Source organism: Vidua chalybeata, chromosome 5 (assembly GCF_026979565.1).
Source record: "Vidua chalybeata isolate OUT-0048 chromosome 5, bVidCha1 merged haplotype, whole genome shotgun sequence".
Classification (NCBI taxonomy): Eukaryota; Metazoa; Chordata; class Aves; order Passeriformes; family Viduidae; genus Vidua; species Vidua chalybeata.
In genome coordinates, this window is record NC_071534.1 from 30915482 (window position 1) to 30942151 (window position 26670).

The 26670-nt window shown below is 38.9% G+C and overlaps 1 protein-coding gene and 1 long non-coding RNA gene across 5 annotated transcripts in view; one reads left to right on the plus strand and one right to left on the minus strand.

Moving 5' to 3' along the window:
* Positions 1-26670, minus strand: part of SCUBE1 (signal peptide, CUB domain and EGF like domain containing 1) — a 189263-nt gene that overhangs the window by 56782 nt on the left and 105811 nt on the right. For 3 of the 4 annotated variants that reach the window (XM_053943722.1, XM_053943723.1, XM_053943725.1), the window contains 3 exons: positions 24289-24405; positions 21382-21471; positions 5848-5964 (listed from right to left, as the gene is read on the minus strand). In XM_053943722.1, coding sequence (XP_053799697.1) covers positions 5848-5964; positions 21382-21471; positions 24289-24405 — 324 coding nt within the window. The remainder of the gene's footprint in view (positions 1-5847; positions 5965-21381; positions 21472-24288; positions 24406-26670) is intronic. The other variant, XM_053943724.1, reaches the window with a different exon arrangement.
* On the plus strand, positions 718-4410 carry LOC128788580 (uncharacterized). The gene is made up of 3 exons (XR_008431133.1): positions 718-792; positions 1561-1676; positions 3812-4410. It is a non-coding gene; the product is annotated as an uncharacterized LOC128788580 (long non-coding RNA).

Consider the following 26670-nt stretch of genomic DNA (forward strand, 5'->3'; position numbering starts at 1 on the left):
CAAAACTGATTTAAAATGCATTTTCCTGCTGTAATAGGCTGCAATTAAGCAAGATAAAAAAATGTAATTACTATATCAAGCTAGCACAGCCACTGCAAAATTCCCCTTTTATTTCAAATAAACTTTGATGCAGTTCTGTGAGATTTTTCATTAATCTCTACACTCCTGCCTTTTTTTTTTTCTCCCTAGATTGCTTAATGATAAAGAAGGTTTCAGAGCTGAGTTACTGGACAGATCATTCAGCACTCAGGCATTTCTGATACTCCCACTGCAGCACAGTCAAGTATTTAAGCGCATCAGTGCCACATTTCTTTGCTGCCTCGGAATGCTGAAGGATGGGGGCCTGTTTTGAGGAAGTGGAGAGCCCACCCCATTGCTGGGTCACCATGACAATGAGACAGCAGGAAGGAGAAATGTTTGCCATGCAGGCCCATAACCCCAGCATAACACTGCTCTGGTTAAATATGCCAGAGCGCTGAGAAGGACTGACCGAGTGTCACACAGCCAAGAAAATGCTCCATCTCTAGGTGGGCATGTGGAGGGAACTTTTTGTCTCCTAAACACACGTCTGTGAGGTCACCTGGGCTTGGCACAGACCTGTTCCTGCACAGGAATTGATCCTGTTGCATTTAGTCACAGCTGGTGGCACATTATGAACACATAATGTAATACCACATTGCTGCTAAACCCCCTGACATTCCAACCCAGCTGACTATCCCAAAATCCTGTTGTCAGGTTCCTTCCCCTTAAGGGTGGATTGTTACAAGATGCAAATTAAATTATGAAATACAGGTGAAATGAGACAAAACAGGAAATCAACTGAACAAAATAATCCACATCTTGCTATTACCAAACATATGTGGAACGTGCCAAGTTATGTAGCACTTTATGGATGTTTGTGGGAAAATCATAGTTGAGATGTTGCTTTTGCTTAATTATCCCTTGAAATCCAGTTTCTCCTGCTTAAAACTTCTGTTTGCTGTGCTATTTGACTGTAGGAGCTCAGCAAGGGCTTCAGCCTGCACAGTTCCTCTATGTCTAGGTGTAGAGTGCTGGGAAGAAAGCAGCAGAGTGCGGCTTTATTTGGGCACAGGAGTGCCTGGGGGCAGCGTTTCTTTGTTAAGTCCCAGGGCAGAAATGAAGCATATATATCATACACATAGTCATGCATTTTACACCATGCTAGAAGCTTCCGGCCCTTCCTCCTGCTCTGATTCTCTTAGAGAAGCCACAAAGGAAAGTCTCTGTCTCTCTCAGACGTCATCTTTTGCCATCATTCTCAGTCCTTCTCTACTTTTAAGTCCTGGGAAAAGAATTCTCCCTGGCCCAGCTTGTCTCCTGTAGCTGCCCTCGGGATGGTGAGCTCTTTATTGTTTGATCTTGTTTGGCAGATGGATTTAAACAATCTTCAGAAATCTGTGCTAAGTCTAATCTAGTCTGGCTTCACTCCTCTTGAACCCTACAAGTCTTTTGCAAATGAGCCTCCTTCATTATCAGTTACCCAAGCTGTATTTAGTATAATTAAAATGTTGAACTGATGAATCTTCTCACTGATGGCAGAATGGAGCTGGATCCATGGAAAGGTCACTCAGCAAGAAGGAGGCACAGAAACCAACAAACAAGGGAGATGAGGACCACAGAAACCCTGATATGTTCAACATAGAAGATATTAAAAAGTGGGTAGGAGGTAATAAGCAATAAGCATCCTGGGCCTCTACGTCTTTTAATCTCCAGTCTCCCTTTCTGGCTGAATTGGCTGAATTCTGTGGGATAACTTGGCAGGCATTCAAGGAAGTGCCCTACACTATTTCCTCATGTGTAGCACAATAATCAACAGCATCAAATGAACTGAGCATCAAGCTGGCATCACCCAGTTACAATGGCAGTAGAAATTAAATAGCATTAATTAGAGGGAGAACGTGGAACCCTTTCTGCCTGGAATGTCTCTTCTCTTAGCTGTCAAAAGCCTCCATGTTTTGGCTTGTTAAGAGCCAAGTTGACAGGAAAGCTGAAGGGAATATAGGGGCATTCTCCACTGTGTGCCAAGCCAACTGAAGGAGGACTTGAGTTCAAGTCTGACTTTTAAAAGACAGCAAAAGGTTAATGAACTTTTACCCAAGCGCCATTAATACATCTGAAGATCATTCTAACTAGACCACAGACAACACTTTTGCTCTTATTTCACTGCAAGACCGGGTAAGTAATATATGTAATTGAGAATTAAAAAGGTTTTTCCAGTTTCCAAAAAGCAAAGCAATCCTCCACAACAGTGGACAGGAGTCTTCCTATGTGTTCTGCAGATACCTGTATGTATTCCATGTTAAAATTATCTCAACAATTTTCCCCCCAAATTTATTGACATTTGATATAAACCAGACTGTACTCTGCATTAAAAAAGGAGCTTGATTATTTTAGGAACAATGAACTCTCATTTCTCACTACAGAAGAGGTCAACCTTTTGCAAAACCACTGAAGGCAGGTTTCTTGTATTACTTGGAAGTTGTTCTCCTACACCTTCCATTCTCTGATACACTGGGAAGGGTCAGGAGAAATATCAGATTTTTAGTCAGGACTCAGTTCTGTACTCTGTGATTTAAATTCCTGCCAGCTTCTATGATAGAACTACAGAATGGGAACTGTGATATTGCAAACAAAGCATAGAACAATTAGTTACATTTAAAAGGGTTTCTTTGCCACCTTTTGGCAATCAAGCATGTTTTCATAAACTCTTTTTTAAGAACTTGTCTTTCCTTTTGCATGTATACTTGCCTTTTTTCTATTCTAAACAATCAATGCAATTCCCAACTACTAAACAAAACTTGTGGACATTTTGGACAGTCAACTTTTTTTCCCATTACGTGTCTACACAATGCCTAAAATTGACTAGAGTCCTGACTGTTGAACAGAACCATCTAGAAATTTTTGTTATTTAGAAAAATAGTATTTCTATTTCATGAATTAAAAAAAAAAAACCTCATTCACTTAAAAAGTAAGAAAGAAATGTGTCAGCAGATTTCCATAAACTACCAGTATAGCAAAAGCACATTATTGAGGAAATAACCTACAAGTGAGCTAGAATTACACATTAATAAATTATCCTACATCCACTTTGCAATACCCAGAAGTTCAGATGTTTCTTTGAGTCTTATTTAAGCCACTTGAATCCAAGCTTCTACATAATTTCATGTAGTAGCTGCACTATGTAAAATGGCTTAGAGAGGAAGATGCCAAAATGGACTAAAAGAAATCACAGTCTTTCCAATAAAAACATTATTTTTGGTCAACTTTATTTGCTAAATTAAACCTAAACATATTAATCATTTTGCTCTACCCACAATTGCATTTTTCAATTAATATATTAATTCTCCTTCCAGTTCTTCTCAGCTTTTCTTACATGCCCTACATCTCTACTTTCCCTTAACAGACAATGGCATATCTTTCTTCTATATTTAGAAACATAACCTCCATTAAAATTATATTCTATGAGAAACCTCACTTGGACATGCTATGATGCTCCATGGACTTGAAAACTGTGCCCAGGAAAGACAGGATGTGACAGCTCTATGATCCCTGAAGATGCTTTAAAGGGCATCCAAGAGATAATCCCTTGCTCTTACCACACAGATGTAAAATTACAGCTGGAGGAGCAAGGGACTGGATATATGAGAAACTGAGGGCCAGTCAAATCAAGGATGGTAAAGAGGAAAAAGAAATCCAAGGAGAAAACTTGGATTCTCTCTCTTTTCTTTTCTAGAGAATGCAGAGGAAGGAATATGTGCACACTGACTTTGTCCTGTCTGGTCTTTTCCAGGCTTTACCTATCAGCAAGAGGAGCCAAGAGGACATCAATGTCACTCCACCAAAAAGTTCACTTTTGCCCTCAGGAGATGGCAATCCTACAGAGCATCCCCCTTGACTACGGGCTGCCTGCAAAAGCTGTGCAAGAAACTTCATTGGTCAGTTTAAGTGCAGGATGTTTTGTGCACAGGTTTAAATGGAAAATCACTTCAACTTCAGGAGAGCAGGATCTAGCTGAGAAATCTCACAGTGCAATACATAAGATAAATTTTATTAATTAAATCAAATTCAAAATGTATATTTTACCATTTTAGGATAAAGAATATTTCCTAAAATGTCAATAATGGTTAAAAAGAAATTGCTTGTTGCTTTATTAAACCATCTGAGTTAATTTCTAGTGGCTGCTTATTTTAAGAAAGTAAGAAAGAATCAGCAGCATCATAAAACCACAGATTCTGTTTCTTATATTTTCTACTCATAAAAAAGGGGAAAAGCAAAATGTGAAAGAGCTTAGAGCTAAAGGTATTTGGTTTGAGGATCAGTAGAATATTTAATTTTTCTGTAGGAATAATTATAGTCTTGATTATTATATAAATATTGTTTCATCTTAGCTCTCTGGCCAAATGTCTAAATTTAGAATTACTCTTTTTATTTATGACACAGTTTCAATAATAAACATTATGATCAAGCCTAGGTGCATGTTACATTATTAAAATGCCTCCTTTTTAAGCACTTGGTGGAATCACTTTTACTGTTCTGCTATGGCTTAGCTAGTCTGCTGATAAAAATGAAGATTTATTTTTATGTGGCTTGAACTAAGATGACTGAGTTTTGATGTGTGTTCACCCTTAACTATTAACATTGCGTGTGACGGCAGCTTAAATGTTTTATTTTCAAATGAACAGGCAAATGGACTGTTATTTCTATAAATACTAACAGGATCATGCCCAAGCACCAGGATTTTTCAGCCTGGAGCAAGAGGAAACCACACATTTTCTGTTTATTTTTGTGGGTTTTACTATTTAAAGTAACATCAAGCTCTGGACTAAGGATATTCTGACATTTCTGGTTAATTTGAAGGAAAAAAAGTCACAATAATTTGTTAGCAAGTTAGGTCAAATTAAGCTAAGTCACTGAGTGATGAAAAATATTCTCTGTGACAAGAATATATGCCATGTTCTCCTAGATCTCCATCTCCAAGTCTTTTGCAAAGAAGCTCAAAAGGAATACACAGGAAACTGGGAGAATGGGAAAATGCTTGACAGATGGCCTGGTCCTACCAACATATACCCAAATCTCTTCATGTGCCATTGGAGTGTGACTGTAGGGACATTTGAGAGCTGTCCCCGTCTTCTTAACTGCGAGCACATGCTGACAGTGCTATCAGATACTCTTTTTTGCTCTCTTTTCCCCTGACGTCAGCTTTAACACACACACGAAAGACAGAATAGCAAGGCTCTCGTGCTGCCTCTGGAGCAGTAAAACCTGAGCATCAACTGTGTGGTTTAGACTCCTCCATTTGTCAATGCTATTTTGGTTTTCCTTTGGAGCTGGTTACTTATCTTTTGAAGGTGCAGAAATGACTAAGTGTCTGGGGTTTTTTCTCAGCAATACCTGGCTTCACTCAGTAATAAGCAGTTGATTATTCTCAGGTAACAAAGTATTGCTTGACAATTGTAACTCACTTTCTGAATAGACAAATGCAGACACCATTAGATGACTGAGGTTTTACAAAGGTATCAGAATGTCCTTTGAAACTAAAGGCTTTTTTGCAGCCCCAAGTTGTTCCTCTAAATTTCTGCTCAGCTTGAAACAGTTTGACCTCTGCATCTCATTTCTTTGCAGTAATAAAACCCTTTAATAAATAAAAACAACTGAACCAGGTAAATACACAAAAATTAGGGAAGGAGAAAGCTACTGAACTTAATTGCAATCACTATACCAGTATTGCCTCGACTTAAAAAGTATTGATTAAATAACTGAATATTTACACCTTGTACTGGACCTGCTGAAGGCAAATGATGCATTGCAAAGCAAACAGAGGCTGACCTTTGCACGTTTTCCCATCAGGCTGCAGGGTAAATCCAACTGGGCAACTGCAGCGTACCCCTGTTGCGGTATCCTTGCAAGTCCGATCACAGCCTCCGTTATTGACAGCACATGTTTCTGCAGAATGAAAGAGAGAGAGAGAGAGGGAGAGAGAGGGAGAAGGGGAGTGTAATTAAATGCTCTGGGGGAGGGGAAGGGCACTGCCTCTTTGGGGCAATATTATAACATATTAAAAGCAATGTAAGTTTTAAGTAAGCCAACTGAAGCAAGCTCAAGGTCGTTGGGGTCCATGTACTGGTTTTGACTGATAAATCATTTCTATAAGTCATCATTTCTTTTTCCTCCCAAATTGGAGATTTCACTTAGTGTATTTAGTTAATGTTTTTCAACTCTCTTAGACAACAGGATGAGTTATTACATATGAAACAAGTTTAAAAACAAAAAAAAGTGCCTTTAAAAGCAGAATCAAACATTCTGTTTTTTATCAGTCAATGTCTAGCTGAGGTATTTTAAAGTTCATTTTTAAATGATGGTGTAGGCATAATGAACTTTAAAAACAACAGAAAGCAAAGCAGAGTGCTAGACTTGGAAATTAAAAACCCTTAGTTAAGAAAGAGTTAATGGAAAATGAACTACATATATCACTTTGACAAGAATCTACATGCCCAATCTGTTCTTACTGAACTACAAGCAGAAGGCATCTGGGTTTTGTCCACTTAAACCTTTTTGCAAATTGAAAGGAGTTTGGAGTGGGTAGGAGGGCATAATTGAGGTCACTGAACCCATTCCAAGCTGTGTCATTGAAATTTCCCAGTGCTTGTAGTATGTAGAAGGGTGGCTGGGCAAACACAGGCAAGAGAAAGCTGCAATACTTCTGAGCTTTTACTACAGTGGGCAGTGACTATTAGGTACCATCAGATTAAAAAAAATAAAATCTCCAACTTCATTACAGAAAAAGCAAGAACCCCTCCCTCACTGCCGTTGTTCTGTGTTACTCATGTATGCACATGCACACACCGAACACATGCATATGCACACAAACTCACAAACACATCCATAAAGGAGATAAAAGGCAAGGGAAATTATTAACTTCTCTTTGATCCACAGAATGGAATGGATGTAAGGATGCCAATTTAGCACGTCAGTTTGAACTGTACATTTTTCTGAAAAGTATTTGCTTCACAGAATGAGTCCTTTTAATAGTATGTTTTTCAGTTGCTCTGGATTTGATTAAATTAAAATACCCCACTGCCCCCCAAGATTGCCATTATTCTACTCAGTTCACCTCTTTCCCTAAAGAGGCTTTGTCATTACTTACTCAGATTTACAGACTCCTATTGATGAATATTCACAGCCTGTGTCACAATTGTATCCTGTGGACAGGGTCTGATAATCAGCTATAGGATATGCTAATTGGGAATTGCCTTAGAACAGTACATTGATCAAAAATTATTTACACAGAAGAGAACAGGCTTTATTTTTCTATTGACTAGTACTAAAAGATTTTTATTTTAAAGTAGCCTGTGCTTTGCCCTCAAGGTGAACTTAGGCTGGCCATTTTTAGGGACTTCACTGCTTTAAAAAAAAAAAGTACAACTGTTTTTTTTTTTAATTTTTTTAATTTTTTTTTTTGCACTGGCACAGGCCTCTACACCAGTTGTGAAATAAGCTCCTGGCACTTAAGAACAAATTGAAACACAGATCTGGGGCACACATGCATTAACAGCATATGACCGACCTCTGAGCCCATATACATTCACACATGGTCCTCAAGATCCATTTTAAATTTTTATGTCTGTTTGCTATATAATGACATCGTGTAGCACGAGCTACCAGTATAGAAATGGATTTGCATGTAACTGCCAGGAAGCACAGCTAACAAAGGGACTGAAATGTCTTCTGGAAAGACTTTCTGAAAATGGAGCTGAGTCTGCAGCTCCGGATTTTCAAGCATTTCTTGCTCACCTTGCAGGACCTCAACCTAACTGTTTAAGCAATACAGTTCTGATTTTCATCCACTTCTCTGGGAAGCACTATTTTATAGACTTACAGGCTGAAACTTCTGCTTGAAGAATTCTGCAAATGACAATGCTGGAATTTCCATTTGTATGTGAACTTGTGTGTGTCCTCATACCAAATAATAATTTTACATTTCAGGGAAGGAAAAACGTTTCAGGTCATTTAAAATTTTTAACTTGGGCACAGTTTAAGGGCAGGAAGGTTTGCCAGGAGTAAAGAGTTAAGGTTAAAACTCAGGAAAAAGCACTGAAGGTTACATTTGGCATGGCACTGCAAAGAGCACTAAATCTTCTGTTAGCAGATTAAATGTGGCATATGAAGACTCCTTTATTGCAGTGCGTCAACACAAGATGAACATAAGCAGTAATATTTCTGCTTTCTGGATGACATCCAGAAATGAATAGACACAACATTTTTTTTTTTTTCCCATGGCATGGATGACTGGATCTATAGGGTAAGGGTCATTCGATTTACAAGAGTTATTTCTACGTATAAATAGAAGGAATCAAGACAGCTTTTCTTATTTTCATACAGATTTAGTAAAACAAATCAAAAAGGGTAAATACCCTGCAACCTTCCTAGCAACTCTGACTTTCATACATGATGAACTCTTAACAGAATGAAGATCCAAGTGAGCAAGAGGACATGTGAGAGTACCTCTCACACTTTGGATAATTGGAGAGATGTACTGATGAAATCCCTTAAACTCAAGGTCGTGAGAAAACATCGGTAAAAGAAAGCAAGCATGAATAGCAGAATGTGGGAAAGAGGCTACATCAAAGAGAGGAGCTAAGGGCTACACACAGCACAAACCCAGTGCATGACCACCTGTGTTTCTGAGAGGGATGATGCCGACTCATCCCTCACCTCAGCGCTACCAAATATCAGCATATATTTGAAACACAAATACAACTTTTAGGCCTCAAGCCAAGAGAAGTAAATTACTTATTTCCATTCTATCACAGTGGAGAAACTATGGAAGGGAAAATATGGATGTTAGAAATTGGATCAGGTCTTCATCGTGATATTGATCTGACAGACCATTTTTGCTGTTTTTTTTCTCTGTGAAAGACAATCTCAACATTTTAGCCTTTTTTCTTGTTTGCTTCAAACTCTTTTTTTTTTTTTTTTCCTGACAATTTAGCAAAAAAAGAACTGGAAGACACAACTAAAGCAGTGTCATTTTATTGACATTTAGACTGCTTCTGAATTATGACAAACTCATAATCTGAAACAATTAGACCTTACTGTTAATTTAAAGTGATGTTTGAAGCTCCATCTACAACCCTACTGAATTCATACCAGAAAATTCAAGCAGAAACAGGGATCTAAAGAAAAGGACTTCTATTTATATAAGGTGGTCTGGGTGACATTACATTGTATTTTTTCAGTGTAAGCTCCTAATTTTGGAACAATCTCTCAATGTGTCTGCTCAATGGATCCACAGACAAGAATTATCTAAAATCATTACCAATGTGCTAGGGTTTAATCCATAGGAACTCTTGCTTTAACATTAGTCCACTGCACTATGGGATATGCACTGCTTCTGGATATTAAAATATCCAATTGAAAAGCACAAACTTGAGGTGTTAGTCCTTCAGCACTGGATCAGGGACATTGACTTAATTACCAGGTGAAGTTACTCCAGTGCCTGCAATGGTTTAGCAGGGAAAGAGCAGCTCTTCAGATTCTACTTCTAAAGCTTTTGAACTAAAACAGAATCTCTACCACATGGCAACAGGTCATTTAAAGAGTCACACTAGACAGGATTTATTTGGCTTTGAATACTATTAAATGCCTGAAACTCCAACCACATCTCATGATTTGAGAGTATTTCTGAAAACCTGATTTCCAGCTTCTTCTATTAAACAAGTAAATATAACCATTTAAAATATAAGCTTATAATAAAAATCTGTTTGTTTGGGGTTTTTTTTAAGTAGCCAATTATTTTACAAAGCAAATTTTTGTGACTTCAGTTTATCTCATGAATGAAAGAACATGACATGATTTTAAAGGTATGGTCAAAATCAGGCAAATCTTGGATTCTTTATTATTCATTGTTGGCTCAATTTGGACTAAGATCCAAACCAGTTTTATAGGAACTGAGATATGGTGCAAAGCAGAACAAAATTCCATAGGTCGTTAAGATTAGCAGGGTTACATCTGAGAATCATTCAGTAATCTATGTCTTAACTAGGTCATTCTCTATAATCTTTGATAAATCCTGAGGGCAGGTATTAAAACTGCACAAGGTAAACACCAATAAAGGCAAGAGGAGGGGGATCCAGCACCAAGGTGCTTTATTTAAAGATATGGAGAAGCAATTCTCGGATCTTTTCTGTGACCCATCATGGCAGTCTGAAGCCAACAGGATCCAGAAAAACCCTATTAGTATCCAGACTCCTGATCATAACACAATGACAGGAAAGAGGGGATAACAACTGTAAATGTAAGAGCTGCTCTCAAGAATATGCGTAAAACACACAAAGAAATCTTAGCAAAAGAAAAAAACCTAGCTGTAGTGAAAACAACAGAACTATGTAACCCAAGTGAAAATGGGAGAGGGGAGCCACTGAAGTCATCACCTACATTCAAGACAGCCTTGCAGCATCTGCCTCTTAGGAAAAGCATGAGAGGAACCCTGAATGGCAACTTCTTGCTCAGGAAAAGTTGTTCTTGGACTAAATTAAATGACCATTCTGTAGGGCTTATGATTGCCATTTCCTCTAAATCAGAAAGGAAGGCTGGACTGACCTCCTATCTTAAAGCCTTGTGCAGAGGAAAATGATTTTTTGCAGCAACTGGTAGGCTGCAGATAAAAGGCATAGCAGTCCCCCAAAACAAAGAGTATTATCTAAGTTTGCCAGATTTCTATAAACTGTTTAGGTTGACATGGTAAGCAGTAAGTACAGCTTGGAAGACTTGAAGTAAGTACAGAAAGGAAGACTTGAAGGTGGAAAAATGCTTTTTTCCACTACCTAGTTCCTATGATTGCCCAAATGATAACACTAACCAAAGGGCAAGTTAAAAGAAAACTAGCAATTCAAACTGCCTTTATTTGGAATTCATTTGCAGTGGACTAAAGCTCATTGGGGTCAGCAGAAACAGGATGACTGGGCTCAAAATCTGCGCCATATTGTTTTGAGCTTATTCTGAGTCAATATTTATGCTAGGCAAGAGCAATTACTGATGGAGTAGCCTGGAGCTCAGAATTTAGAGAAGCCATCAAGTCCTATCAAGTAAATCATAGTCCAAGCAAAGTTATGAGTAACTGTACTCAGATTGTAATCGTGTCTCCTTCTACACCTGGTCTGAATTTTGCACACGATCTGAACATGGGATCTTATGCTCAGAATAATTCTCTTGAGTTCAAGTGTCAGACACATGAACAAGTCGATCTTCATGCAACTAAAGCCAAATGGTGCAAGCAGGATGGCAGCTTTAGTGCACTCACAGTTTTACCCAGTGCAACAAGAAGGTATACAGATTAATTAGATAATTTTTCTCCTAAAAAGGTGGCTCTGAAGTAATAAGTCCTGGCAACTGGAGTGGCAAAAAGGGTAAACTACTCCCAGTATCTGTTTCTCAGCAGATGTGCTGTCACTAAAGCTGTTGTAAACTGCTACTGTCTCTGAATCCTAAGCACATAAAATGAGTTTATTTCTCTGTATTTAACTCACAGTGAAACACCAACTTTGAACAAGTGAGAAAAGATTAATTACATCTGTTAAAGATAGCCAAATATATGGCTTTGAGAATTTTGAGAAGGTTTAATCTGAAACCATTAATTGCCATTGTGTGTTGTGATTCCTTGCATCACTGTAGTGTTTTGGGACCAACACCAGGACTCCATTGTGCAAACTATGTTGCAGTTTTGAAAAAGTGATGATGGTAAGGTACTAGAGCAGTTCTATGAGAGGACAAGATCCTGCTGAGCTGAGTGGTACTGGCTCCCTCCCCTTAAACAATGTTGAATTAATTTAATTTAATACACAAAGTGTCTGGAGTCAAATTAGTCCTTAATTTGTGCCTCTCCTCTCCTCCTGAAAAAGCACTTTGCTTCATCTGGCTCAAAGGCTGCCTGTGCAGACATCTCATCTGTTTCCTTCATGTTGGTGTCACAGCACAATCTCCACCAAAGAGAGCTCCTTCTGAATTCCAGACACATTGGGGTTTTGGACTGGGGCTTCCTCTTCCTCCAAACTTTTATCTAGAGAATCCTCAAATGATTTTAACCACTAGTGGTAGGTGAAGTGCATGACTATGCCTAAGAACAAGGACTACCTAACTGAATTTAAAAAAAAACCCACTGAAGATCCCCTGCAAATTCTGACCAAAAATGCACAAATCCTGAAAGCCTGAAACTTGGCAGAAATTCAAACTTAACTCAGAAAAGGCCATTAAAAAATACATCTGTAGATTATAAAATGAGCTTGCCTTTACATAAGAGGGAATGTGCAGTATGAGTAAGAAAGCCATGAGACAGAGAAGAGATGATAAGACTGCTGTTGCCATCCATAAAAAGAATTTTACTGAATGTAGCATTACATGAGGTACACATGCTATGTGGCAGTAGATCAGGCTACAGGGAGGGACTCAAAGGACAACAAGCACAAGAAGAAACTAAACACACAAAATATTTCGATTTTCAGTTAAGGGAGAACTATGCTATTCTCATGCAAATGATGCTCTGTGATGTTGAAAGGATAGAGAAAGAGCATTCACAAGAGTATAATGAAAGAAACAAATAGCTGTGAACAGATGAAGGAGAAACTGAAAGAGCTTCATATTCAGGGAATGAAAAAGGTAAGACAGAAACGGTAACTTGCAGGATGTGGAATTCTTCACTTCGTTATGCTTGTCTCCTCATTTCCTTGCAATTTCATGATTACTGGAATTTCATTTGCATGAAAATAGGATGAGAATTCTGCCCTGCCACATAGGGAATGTGTGAAGAAACAACTAGGTGAATCTTGCACTGAATCATAAACCTCTTGGTTCTCAGTTCAGAAAACTTGACTCCTCTTCAGGGAACACTACATATTTAGGGAATGTCACTTGATAGATTGGATCAGGTGTTTTATAAACATCCTATGAGTCCAGTGTGGTTCTTAAAATTAACACTTGTATCTGTGGTGCTCTCCCTAGATAGAGAAGCTGCATTTAAGAAAAACTGAAACTCTCTGAATGTTGCAAAGGAGCATTATCCCCTGACCTTGGATAAATCCTTTCATTTAAAATGGGAAAGCAAAATAATGGAAGGTATTGCCAGGAATTCTGGATAAGGTCAGAGTCTTTATCGTCAGCAACGAAATGAAAAGGGATTTTTACAGGAAATAGCACACCATTCACAAACTCAATGAATAAAAGTGATGGTAACTCAAGATGAAAAGATCTGCCCTTGGGAGGCAGAGAATGCATGAATGACCTCAGGGATTCCTTCCCCGTGTTTACTATGATTTTATACAGCAAAATAGAACTGACTGAAGGAATTAAAGCCAGGTCTTGGTTTCACAGTCAGTAACTGAATTACAGAACCTCCTAGCAATATGCCTGCCAATGAAATGTTTGCAATTCTTTATTGATTAAAGCACAAAAGGATTATGATGCATACAGAGACACACACTTGGTTTTCTGACAGTGAGCATTTCTAAGCTGGGTAAAAGCCATTCAGAAAAATAAAGACATATTTTAAGTTTGTAAATTGTAAAGAATCCTAGGAGGCAATACAACAAAGCTAGGTACTGAAGTACACACTGGAAAGGTGCTCTTGGCTTCAAGTGTCCCTTGGTAGGCTGTAACTGTGATAGAAGTTAACTGCTTTGAAAGAACACTTGAAAACAAACACTAGCTTGTCCATCATCCTGCTCTGTGAGACAGAAACTTGGGAGTAGTATCACCCTCATTCTATTTTGAAAGAAGACAAAAATAAAAGTCTGCAGAATCCGTTTTTGATTCATGTTGGAATGAAACAATGTAAGACTTTTGGAAATTTTCTGATGGCAAACCAGAGCTCGTACCTGCTTTACTCCAGTGTTTGGTAGTTTAGGCATTAAATTTCATGTTAGAAACCCAGGTCACATTTTCTATGCTTTTATGTTTACTAAAACTGAAAAATCCCTAGCCTTTATCAAGCTATTGATTACCAATAGCTGATTACCAATAGTGGCCCTAAGGGTGGAGCATATACATGAGGCAATAATGAGTTAGTCTGACTTTACAGACCAACGTTTTCCTTGAACAGGATGTCAATGCATTGTGAAAGGGTCTTTAGAAAAATTTCCTCACATTTCAAATTAATATTCTAACAAGTACATTCTGCCTGTGTACATTCTGTCTCCCTATTTCTGAAGATCACTCCAGGCAAAAGCACTGTGAAAACCCAGAGTTTCGTCACAAAACCTACTTTCAAGAAAAAAGGCTTTTGACAGAAAACTCTCATCAGATGACAAGATTCTTTTAGGTTAAGAATGTGTTCTACGTTCTACTGTTCTACAGCTCCTTTTCTTGATCTGGAGAGAAGCTAAATATGGTTCTACAACAGAGTCCTGAAATCCAGAAAATGATGAGATTTCCATAGGATCTACACTGTCACTGTGTGGTTTATACAGTATTTCAAGATAGATTCTATATAATTTCAAGATGTTTGATTTTGGACAAGTTATTCACACTGAGTCACCAACAGAGAGATCTTTGGATGCTGAAAGACTATAAAAGGAAAATTTCCATACTGATATGCTGTAATTTTAAACATGGCAGGAGAAAATAAACTTAATTATGAGACTCCGGTAATTGCAGTTAACTTTGTGGATTCTATTTTCCTGTAATCAAAAAAAAAAAAAGCTGAATGTCTCTACTGAAGAGGAAACAGTGATTCAAAAAGAGTCCCATGTGTCATACAGAGAGATGGAAGTAAAAAAAGCCCACTAGAGAAATCAGAAGGTTTATTAATTTGTCAGGTGCTTTAGACAAGTTAGTCAAAGCACACTTGATGTTCAGGACAAATAGGGCAGCCTAATCCTTAGATAACTGGAGGTTAAGAAAAGATACCATATGGCTGACTATTAAACGCAGATGACTCAAGGCATATGATGTTGAGTAACATTTTTGGTTCAAATGGGTAAACCCAAGTTCTAAATTTGTAAATCTCTCTGGCTTTTTTGATACGACAGGTATTTAAATGCTTGCCTCTGCTACAAGTGCTTTAGGTCATGGCACAAGCTCAAGTTGTGGGTTTTTTATTTAATATGATATGAGCAACTCATTAAAATCCATTATAGGCACTGAGCTAAAGATATGAAAACTAAACAGCTTTGACCAGGACAGGATAAGCACAGTTACCTTAGCTGATGTGTCCAGCTACCTTCAGGAGGCACAAGATTGGATGAAAGAGCTGACCAGCACACAGAGAGGGAGTACTGGCACGTCATTAAAGTGGCTAGAGCAGGACTTGCACTTGTGATCTATTGTTCTGAACTGGCTTTGGCTGTTTACTGCAATGTTTGGGATCCTTGGAGCTGAGCTGATGGAGAAGTACAATTTCCACAGCAAGCAAAGGCAAACAAAGAGATGATTCTGCCCCACATAACATGCAGGGAGGATGTTCTCTATCATAGACTAATCAATGGCAGAAATGCCCAAATTGCAATTTCCACAGTTCACATCTCTAGCTATTGCTGTGCAGAGGGAATGGTCTTGGCTTATTACACACTCTCCAGACAGTGTGTGGTGAGCTGGGTGCTCATTATAAATGGCTGGAAAGCCACTGATAAGATAATGAAAGAGGAGACATTTGCAGAAGTCAAATGATTCTTGCCACAATGAGGGAAAATACAGAACTAGTGAAAATACTACCTTATTTGCTGGTTATGTGCCAGGAATACAGCCAGACCACAGTCCTGCCTTTGAATAACTCCTAGGAAACCAGATGCAAATGCAATACAGGTGCACATATATGCCAGCCTGGCAAAGCTGGTCCTTATTGGTTTCCAAATGGCACCACAGAAGCAATCTAGGCAGAAGTAAACTTGAGAAATAACAAAGACCAGCACAGTTCCAGTGCACTTCACAGCTCATACCAGCATTTCAGCTGACAGTAGAATACTTTGGAGGGTTCTTAGATTCCAGGGAAGAGAATTGCATCACTCTCTTTGAGGTGGGTTGCAAATGATCTTACTGATGACCCAAGAAGTCAGTATCCAATGGCAAAATAGTCAGCTGCTCTGACACAAAATTAGTTGAATATGTCTTGTGAAGGAGTGAATTTCTGTGCAGAGTTTAGGCATTAAATTGCATGTTAGAAACCCAGGTCATATTTTCTATGCTTTTATGTTTACTGAAACTGAAAAATCCCTAGCCTTTATCAAGCTATTGATTACCAATAGCTGATTACCAATAGTGGTCCCAAGGGTGGAACATATACATGAGGCAATAATGAGTTAGTCTGAATTTCTGAAGACACCTCTAGCAATGGTGTCCATTTTGCTTCCCTCAAGCATGCAAGGGAAATGACCACAATTCCTCAGCTTCAGGATGGGCTCATTGTCCTGTTGCTCTCTGCTATGCTTAAAAGTACTTCGCACACCCCTCTTCCTGTGATGAGAAGGAACCAACTTTTCATCTTCTAGGGCCAGAGCAAGAATGTTTTATGGCCAAAGTGAGCTCTTGCAACAGTGATCTCAGAGAAGAGATCCCTCTCTACAACTTTCTGGAAGGTGGGTGTAGTCAGGTGGGAGTTGGTCTCTTTCTCCAGGCAGCAACTGACAGAACAAGAGGACACAGTCTCAAGCTGCATCAAGGGAAATATAGGTTGGATATTAGGAAAAGGTTTTTTTACGGAAAGGGTGATAAAGTACTGGAATGGTCTGCCTGGGGAGGTGGTGGAGTCGCCATCCCTCTTGGATGTGTTTAAGAAAAGACTGAATGTGGCACTTAGTGCCATGGTTTACTTGAGGTGTTAGGGCATGGGTTGGACTCGATCTTGAAGGTCTCTTCCAATCTTGTGATTCTGTGAAGAATGGAAAAGGGATTGAAGGTGAGGAAGATGCATAGTGTTGGCAGTTATTCTGAAGTCACCTCATGTCAAGCCCAAATGAACCTGATTCATTGACTGCTAAAGAGTAGAGGAAGGAAAATAAAACAGTGAGAAATGAGTCAGGTCTGCCTCTTCAAGAAAGCTGACCATAGGACAGGATCTAACAAACAGCCTGCACAAAATATCATGGTTGTGTTGCTAAAATACTTCACGGACTCATGCAGTCTAATAAGGCCTGGGATGATAGCAGTGTAGCTAGTGACTGCATTTTTAAAGACAATATAAAAGAGTACTTCATAAAATTACTTGGTTCAAAGAGTTGATGTAAAGAGCAGCCAAAGAACAAAGCATTATCTCTGACTAGGAGAGGAGGACTCCTTAAGTCTAAATTTCAGACAGTTCTACAGTTCTGGTTCCTCAAAGAGGGAGTTTCCAGCTGCTTATCACCTCTTTGTAAGTACTTACTTATTTGTAATGAGGGAGCCCAATGGCATAACTGATGCTATTAATTCTATCTCTGTGACTAGAATATCAAGTTCTAAAAGAAGGTTTCTAAAAGGTTTCTAAAAGAAAGCTTCAGGATATCAACAGCTCTATAAAAACCTTGCAGCCTTTTCGAGTGAAAGACAGTGGCCAAGGAGACTGTTAAGCCCATAAGATTTAATTATTTACAATTGATTTAATGATAAAGTGCTAGGCTGCTGGATGATGTATTTTTACAATTTAGACTGTGATGGGCTCTTGGACTTAAGAATTATATCCAGGGCTATAACGGCAAAAAGATATGGAAACATGAATAAAAGCAACTTCCATTGCTGAAGATGTGACACTGGACAAAATATTTTGAAGATAAGTGTATTAGTAGGGTTAACTGGAAATTTGGTACTTCTAAAGTTGTGTGCCCATACTAGACAGGTATGCAGGTAGGCAGGGCAGATATACTGGATTTAGACTGAAAAATATGTGAAAAGCACCAGTCCACTCAGCTAACCAGGTAGGGCAGACTCATGCTATGATGCTATGATAGAAAAAACAGTGGCAAATGGGTTCCCAAGAAAAAGAAGGTAAAGGAAGATGGAGAAGAAACACATAAGATATTTTCAGAAAAAATTCTGCTATACCATACAAAACAGAGATTTGAACATAATTTTAAGAGCTGAATGCTGTGCTCAACTAACTGCAAGATAAATGATACCAGATGTTTAAGAAGACCTGAAACATTGATTGTGCCCTTCTGCTTTGTAGTAAGTGCAAGGTGTTCTGCATCAAGGGAAATGTAAATGTGCCTTAGAGATGATGGTACAGCTCTGCTTTTGGAGCAGTGCACTTCTGCAGGATCCATGTCCTTCCTCAACTACAGAATGCTCATGGCTCAAGGTCTAGTTCGCAGCAGCCACCACGGAACTGAGGAGGAACCTCTCCAGGAGCCCCCCTGGATTACAACTAAGGCTGTACTGCCTCTACTCCATGATGGCAATGGCCAAGGGGAAGTGAGGAAGAGGGAAATGAGCTGTATGAATGCTCACTGACCAGACAACAGCCATTCAGTGCCATCAGTGGAATGGGAGCACTCTTGACTCTGAATCCAAGTGCTTTTCTCTGATCCAGGGAGATAAGTGACAGCTGGAAGTCCTCAGGGTTTGTCCAAACATCACAAAAAAATTGAATGGAAATTCCTAGGCATCTTTGGACAGTTCTAAAGAGAAGTTTCTTGTAGGTCATCAGAAAGACCAGTTTCTCATCTGCCTCACAAGATCTAGATAAGAATGCATCTAACAGGAAAGAAAATTGTGTATTTATCTAATTTTCTCTGTTAAAGATTTAGCCACTAGTCACAGGACTACAGCACGTCTCAGACACAGCCAGTCTGAGGTGGCCAGTCTTCGTGTAGCAAAATGACTGCTATAGGCAGCCTTGTCTGAGAGTAACACTGTTCTAAAGCAATCTTATCAGGCTTATTCTGAGCCTTGGCTGACTTCAAGGGTTATACAGATCATAGTAATTTTGATAGCATGCAGTAAATGACAGGGGACTAGCAATTATCATCTCAGGACTTGCAAGTGAAGGCACCTTTCATCAGATTACTAGAATAACATAAAGTCGTCTACTTTTCCTACTCTCCCAAGACTGTCTGCAGAAGGGTCAAAAATCACAGTCTATTTAGAAAAACTGGGAAAAAAGTTTCCTGAGGAACCTTCCAGTACTTCCTAAAACAACTGTTTAGAAAACATCTGAAGACATATGGAATTTCATGGAAATGCCACTACACTTTGTAAATGACCAAGACTGCATTAAAGAAAATCTGAGTTATCAGCAGACAGCAGAAACAAACAAGTAGGAAAGTCCCTAAATATTAAACCACCCACTCAGATCTCACTCACTAATTAAATTTATTTTCCTCTCTAGTTAATGTTTTTCTAAGGAATCAGTGGTTTAAACACAGCATGTTCAAAAACTCTCAGCTGTCAGCTGATACCTGCTAATACAGGAGGTACTGAAGAGTTCAACAATGTATTTTGCAAACTGGATTTTAAACTATCTCTCTAAGCCTATTTCTAGGGTCTATGTTCAGCTTGGAACTGAACTGGTGTAGTTAAGAAGGTGATCTGGTGTAATTAAGAAGGTTGTCTGGTGTAAGCAGATCTGGTGTAATCTTTTTAATGCTGAAGTTTTTAATGCTATTTGCCTGGACTCTTGGAAGCGGTGTGAGCTTATTTTCAGGTTGGATATTTATTTTTTTCAGAGGGTGAGTCATCAACACAGTGCACTATTTTGCTCAGTACCTCTAGAGAGTACTGCACATACTATTTGTGGCTGGGAAAACTCACCACTGAGACCCAGAGGGTTGCATTTTTCAGTGGTCTGGAGGCCTTTTGGCACATTAATTTTCCTGAGTTCTTGTAAGACTATGGGTCTTATTGAGATTATAGCTAAAAGTGTTATCAGCACATTTATAAAGCAAGATGAGCTGTCTCATAGCTTTTGTTAGGTTACATTATTCAAAATTGTGTATCATTAAAAAATAAAACTATATGGGTCACTTGCTAGGTCTGCAAACTATTTGGAAATTAACAATCATGGATAATCTAAAAATAAAGGAATCTATGCCCAGGTTTCCGCATGAAGGAAGATATTTTGCCTCTATCTTGTTATCTAATACTATTACAGAGTCTTAACACTATGCCATTTCCTCCACAGTGGTTGTATACTGGCCTCTGGGTAAATGGATTATTTGTCATGGATGACAAGATACAAATGATATGGAAACTTTATAAATATTTCCACCTACTGCAACTATTAGCACAGAAATCAACTAAATATTCAAAGTGAGGCTTTCGTCTCCTTGAGATGGTCACTCCAGATAGGTATGGATGCTCAAAGGCAGAGCTGAGCTTTCCAAAGGCTAGCAGGATGGTCTGCAAAGGACTCAGTGGTTTTAAGAAAAGAAATAGCAGCCCTGAGGGAAGAGAGCAGAATTTTGTCCTGCCAGAATCTTTTCTGTGGTGATGAGTCCCTGTCCTGTAAGTGGGTCCATTGGGTACCTCTCACCAATAATGTGAAAATAATTTTATGAGGTGGGTGGGGCATCAGAGTGGAAAATACAGAGAAATAAACCACCTGAAAACCTCCAAGCATCATTCAGCAGTCTGTGCTATGCTGTGCTCTTTGTCTCATGCAAAGTCTGGCAGAGGCCCAGACACTCGACCCTTTCTATTTCCAAAAGGCCCTTCTCACTAACAGCCAGAAATGTAAAGTGAAGGAGACAAGCACAAGGATGTGCAATGGGTTAACTGCGAGCAGAAGCTACAAAATTATTCTCACTTCCTACTCTGTTCCACTCTCAAGCTCCAACAACACAGAGAAAGAAGCCATGCATCAGAAAGAAGAATGTACAGAAGCTCACTAGTCACTAGGGAAAGATCTTTCAGTGGTTATTAAAATAGCTGCACAAAGGAAAAAAATTAATTTCCAGTCATAACATTTACATTTCAATCAAAAGATCAGGAAATTTTAATTAGGTGAACACACTTGTTCATTTAACACCACAGATGTAACAGAACATTGGTTTATATTGTCATCATCATCCACTTTTAAGTCAATAGGCAGGTCTGCAACAGGAGATTTTTCAGGAATTCTACAGCAAAACATACACACAAACACACAAATCACATGTAAAAAGTAGCTTGCATAAGCTAAGTAAGGTTAATGGCAAAAGCTTCTTTCTATGCAGAGAAAATTGAGCATTAAAGCTGCAGCATCAGGAAAAAAAAAGTTTAAAAACAAGGAATGAAGTTGTACAACAGATGAGAACTTAACAAAATTGGTGACCTTTCCACACAGATGAAGTCAGGTTAAATAAAAACCAGGCCAAACCAAAACCAAAGGAGACCAAAACCAAATGAGACCAAAAGAGAACCTCCCCCCACATACATACAGACAAAAGTGAGAGCACAACAAAGGAAGTGGAAGAAAAGTGTTACCCATAAGTAGCCGCCGTTTCACCCGCTTGTCCACATCAGCTACTGACGTGGCATTGTACTCAGAACTCTCAATTGCAGCCTCATCCTTCTCTAAAACACAAGTAAGGGACAAACATGGAGCAGTTGGTTAATCACAAGCCCAATTTTCCGCTGCCTAAGACAGTTTCTTGGCATGGCACAGCCAAAGCCAAGAAGCAAGGCATGAAAGCACTAAATCCCCGTTAGAGAGTTAATTCCCTTTGAGAACCCAGGAAAAAAATAAAAGGGTGTTTAGGGAAAGGAGGAAGAAAGAGGGTGGGAAGGAAGTATGGTCAGCTCAGAAGTAATTAACCACACAGAGGAAGCTGGATTTCTAGTGGAGAACACGACAGCTAGACAGCTAACGTCGGTGCCCCAGAGAGGTGTTAATGAGGAAAATTAAAATTCAGGAAGGCTAGTTAAACAAACTACCAAAGACAACCTAGGCTAATGGGGGCACCAGGATCTGAAGGTGGCAGGCAAAAGACTGGGACAGACAGAGAGAGATACAAGAGTCCGGTGATGGATGGGCATGGACACACCACAGCCTTGTACACATTGACACACTGAGAAACGAAACAACAGCATGCAAATTCAACAACAACAACAACAAAATAAACAAACATCAAACCAAACAAACACAAAAAAAGATCAATTTGGGCAGTGCTGGTTGCCTGCTTGTCTATGAAACACTACTAGCTAAACATTCAACGCTAGGAAAGACGTTGCAAGAACAGGGTTTAATAATTTTATTAGCATGCAGTGAGCAGGATGATGTCATCAGAGGTCACTTTACAAGGTAGTCTCTGACCTCCTACATGTAAGAATTTCATACAGCAGAATGAGGACTTTGGTTATGCTTCATTAGAAATACACAGAAACAGTCACAAGTGTGGGAAGAGATGATCAGTAGATGAAATAAAATTAAAGATTTCTGATACAGGAGAGCAATGGAGGAGCAGCAGCTGGGTAAATAAAATGATTTATAGGAAAAGGGAAATGCTCACTAGGAAAACAAAAAACGAAAATGCAAGTGAGGACTTTCACATGCAGCAAACAAAAAAAAAAAAAAGGTTAAGACAAGCAAACAAAGACAAAATATGTTAGACAAAGGGTCAACAAGTATTTATCTGGCATTGCAGAAGTTTGCATTCTTGCAGTGATGCCTGGAATATATACACCACTGAAGACAGCAAACACTGGAATCACTGAAGTGAGGAGGAGGAGGCTGGCAGGTTTTGTTTGTGGCAACTCTGCATGGCTGAGTGGTAACAAGAAGTTGTTTTGTTTTGTTTTTAACAAGTTCTAGATGGGATCAGGCTGCAATAGAGGCTTTTGTTTGAGTTTGTTTGTTTTTTTTTTCTCTGTAAATAATTAATAAACGTCAGTTATCAGACAAGACAGGCAATCAGGAACCATCACCAGAAAGCAGGAATAAATAAATGTAAAAAATAAATAAAAAAATTAGAAGTATTCTAAGAGAAAGAACTATTTTAGAGGGAAGAAAATCAGCACAGGCAGTAATATGTGACTTACATCACAAGACCAAGGAATGTAACATGGAGTTGTATGTATTACATTACAAAAATGTGAAAAAAAAGTAAAAAAATAGATGCAATGTACACAGCTTTTAAAATATTTTTTTTACATGCTGGACAAAATAAAACATCCAAGGATATTAGTGAACAATAATAAATAGAAGATCAGTTATCCATTCAATAAAACCTGCTCTCAAGGCTCTCACTCTTGCAAGTTCTCCCCATCTGGAACTGCCACAGGACAGGGATTGCAGGATGAGCTCTCTGTTATAAGAGGCACCCACTGAGAGATCCCCTGCACTCAGACACACCTTTTGCAGACAAAAAGGCAGAGCCCAGCTCTGAGCCCTGTTCAGCTTTCCTCTGCCAGCATAAACCTTGCCCTACCACACTATTTGTGCAATTAAACCCCTCAGGAGTGAGCAAGGCTCTGGGCAGCCACGGAGCTTTATGCCATGGATCTGACCAACATAGACTGCCTAGAGGCAACAGACAGATTTCCATGGGTTTCAAATGCTCTGTCTTGTAGTGTAGGAGAGAAAATATGATAAATATGTGTCTGTATTTTTTTAACCTCAGGAATTACTATGAATTTGCAAGAACTTGAAATTATACAAACAAAAAAAGTCAACATGTCCGCAATGCCAATGAAAACCAATATGGATTTCAGGTTCTGATTTGTGAGTAACAATTTTCAAATGTTAAGTTGCACTGTGCAAAAATGCACTTTTTAATTTATTTTTTTGAAGTGGAGTGGAAAGAAATGGTGTTAAGCAAATTATACATTTTATAATCATAAATGTTTGCAAAGCATCTGCCAAGATGCTCCATGTCTTGTCTGGCTTTTTCCTACTGATATTCTGAATGAAAGCTTAGTCACTGCAAGTGTTGCAGTTTTTAGAATCATGAAACGTACACCAGGGAAGAAAGCACATAATGATGACTCCTTTTCCCTGGTAACAGCTCAGAAAGAGAGGTAATTTTGCTAACCTTGCTCAAGCAAGGATGTCTTGACTGATGCAAGTGAACCAAAGAGCTGAACTTTCATTCAAAATGATGAATGTTCTACGCCTTTTTACTTCAAAAACAGTTACCAACAGAAACAAAAGTCACAAGCGGGTAACAAAGGGATACTTCATTTACAAACATTTTGACAGAACATGCACAAAACACCTCTCTGCGTGCCTGGCTGAGCCAGGAGCTGCTGGAACACCTTTCTGTCAGCTGCTGGAGCACCCCTCTGTCACTCACACACACACACACACACACACACACACACACACACACACACACACATGGCACAGAGATTCTGAGCAACCCCAAATCAAATGTGCTGCAGAGAAGTACTCACCAATGCAGGTTCGGCCATCTGAGTGCAGGGCATACTTCTGATGACAGCCACACACAGGGCCAGTATCTGTGTCATCACAGGTGTGCTGGCAGCCTCCATTCCCATAGTTACAGGTTACTAGTTAAGCCCCAAATGAATGTGTATATATGTATATATAAATAAAATGACAATGAAACCAATTAGTCTTGAGAGCCTTTCAGAACACAGAAGAGCAGTAACATACCAAGACATAAAGCAACATAACATTTGTGCTTACAATTATTTCTATTTCTTCCTTCTGCCCCCTCCCTTCTGTCTCATGCCCTAGACTCAATCCATACAGTGAAGAATAGAAGAGAATGAAAAATAAAAGCATTTCCCCCACTCTATTTGTATCAATAATTTTTGTGTGACTCTTAGCCAATTCTGTGTCTTCCTAAAAGCTATATGCTTCATATCCACGATGAAATTAACAGTCTAACAATACAAATGTATAGTTTCAGGTCTATAGACAGCATTTCTCCTTCGCTGCCCCTTCATTCTCTCAGTAGAGGAAGCAGAGACCAAGCAGCAAGAACAGAACCACAAAAGTTTTGAAATCTACTATATCAAGTGCTGCTCCCACTAAAGCAACAAGTTTAAAAATAAAACAGGAAATGTTTGGGTTTTTTTTTTTTCTTCTCTGCAACAAAAATCCCACAGTTGTTATGGCTCTGCCAGTGCTGGCCTCAGCCAGGAAGGAAGCACCGGAGATGCCCCTTTCACTTCCAGGAAAGAAGAACAATTGCAGTTTTAAAAACTCAAATGTCCTCTGATGAAAAAGTACTAAACATACACTAAAGCAAACATTTTTCATGAGAATAGGTAGAGTTTTGAAAGCTATACGAATTAATAGATCAGATTCAATTAATTTCCTTTTTCACATGATGGATTTTATTTCTATTTTCTAAGACAAACCAGATTTAAAGTATTAAGCCGGCTAGCACCATTTAATAAAGCCTCTCACTTGCCACTGCATAATTTCATCCTTTGCAGATGCCCACCTTGATGCTGAACAACAGTTATGATCTGACTGATTTCTGAATTCAATTTACTGTCTTTATTTGGACTAGGTTCTTTACTGGTAAATATAGGGGAAATTCAATTTGCCATTATTTAGTTATATACTCATCATTCCAGAGGACTTAAATGTTTTGAAATGTTATGGTAATTTAAATGCAGACTACATTTATTTAAATACTGACTCCCAGTAATCAGAAGGAACTCCCTTACATTGGTCTTAGCAGAATTTTCCTTCTAGATAAAAATTTATAAAAGAGGCAGGGTAGGAAGTTGCAATATACAATAAAACCAAGATAATGATTAACAGGATTTGAAAATCAAGTATCTAATTAAAATCTGAGGTAGTATCTAATGCAAGAGGGCTACATTCATAAATTTTCCCACTGAACTCAGTGACCCTGCTTTAATTCTAGCTCCTGAAAACGGAGTAGACTGGAATTTTCCATCACAGTAACTAGAAATGAAATATCCCATCTCTGGTGTGAGTGCCCCAGTGCTGAACAGCCATGTCACTCTCAGTAATCACTGAAGTATTTAGCTTAAAATGGAACAGTTCTAAAAAAAGCAACTGAGGGAGACCCACCACAGCATACCCAACAGAATTCCCATTAAAACCTCCTTCCAGTATGGGAACCACAAGTTTACAATTTCAGCTCCTGAATTCTGGCAAAGATCACAGTAAGAATTGTCCACCTCTCAAGTGAGTACAGATCTGAGGCCACTACAGGTGCAAGCATCCTTGGTCCTTGCCACTCTACACTTCAAATAAAAACCTTTTTGCTGTTCATAGATAGAGATGGAATAGCCTTGGTGCCTGGTGGCAAGAATAATCTCTGAAGAGAGAGGCTGCCTGGATTCCCACCCCACTTTCCAGGAATATCACTGTTCTATCCAACTGGAAAGAATGGCAGTGAGAAAGCCGGGGAGACCTGCCTGATTCATGTTCCCTTTTTGGAGCTTGACAGTTTGTGCACTAGACTGGAAAACAGAAATGGTGGGTTCAGTCCAACCAGACAGAGGAGGGAATATACCCCAAATAATGAGAACCCTAAACTTGCAAGGAATTACATCACAAAACCCCCTAAGCAACAGCCACCCTTGGGCATTCTTTCTCCTTCTCCACTTTTATAGCTTACCAAATAATTTACTTTTGTGAAAAAAATAGCAGAAGAAAATCCGTCTACTCTGCATCCAAAGGAAGCAACATTTATTTCCCTTCAAAACACAGTAACATTTTGGTTTCTATTTTTGATGCAAAACAAACAAAACTCAATGTAAATTCTCTATTCTTAAAGTTCCCACCTTTCCAATGAAGACAAGCTTATTACTCGACCCAATATG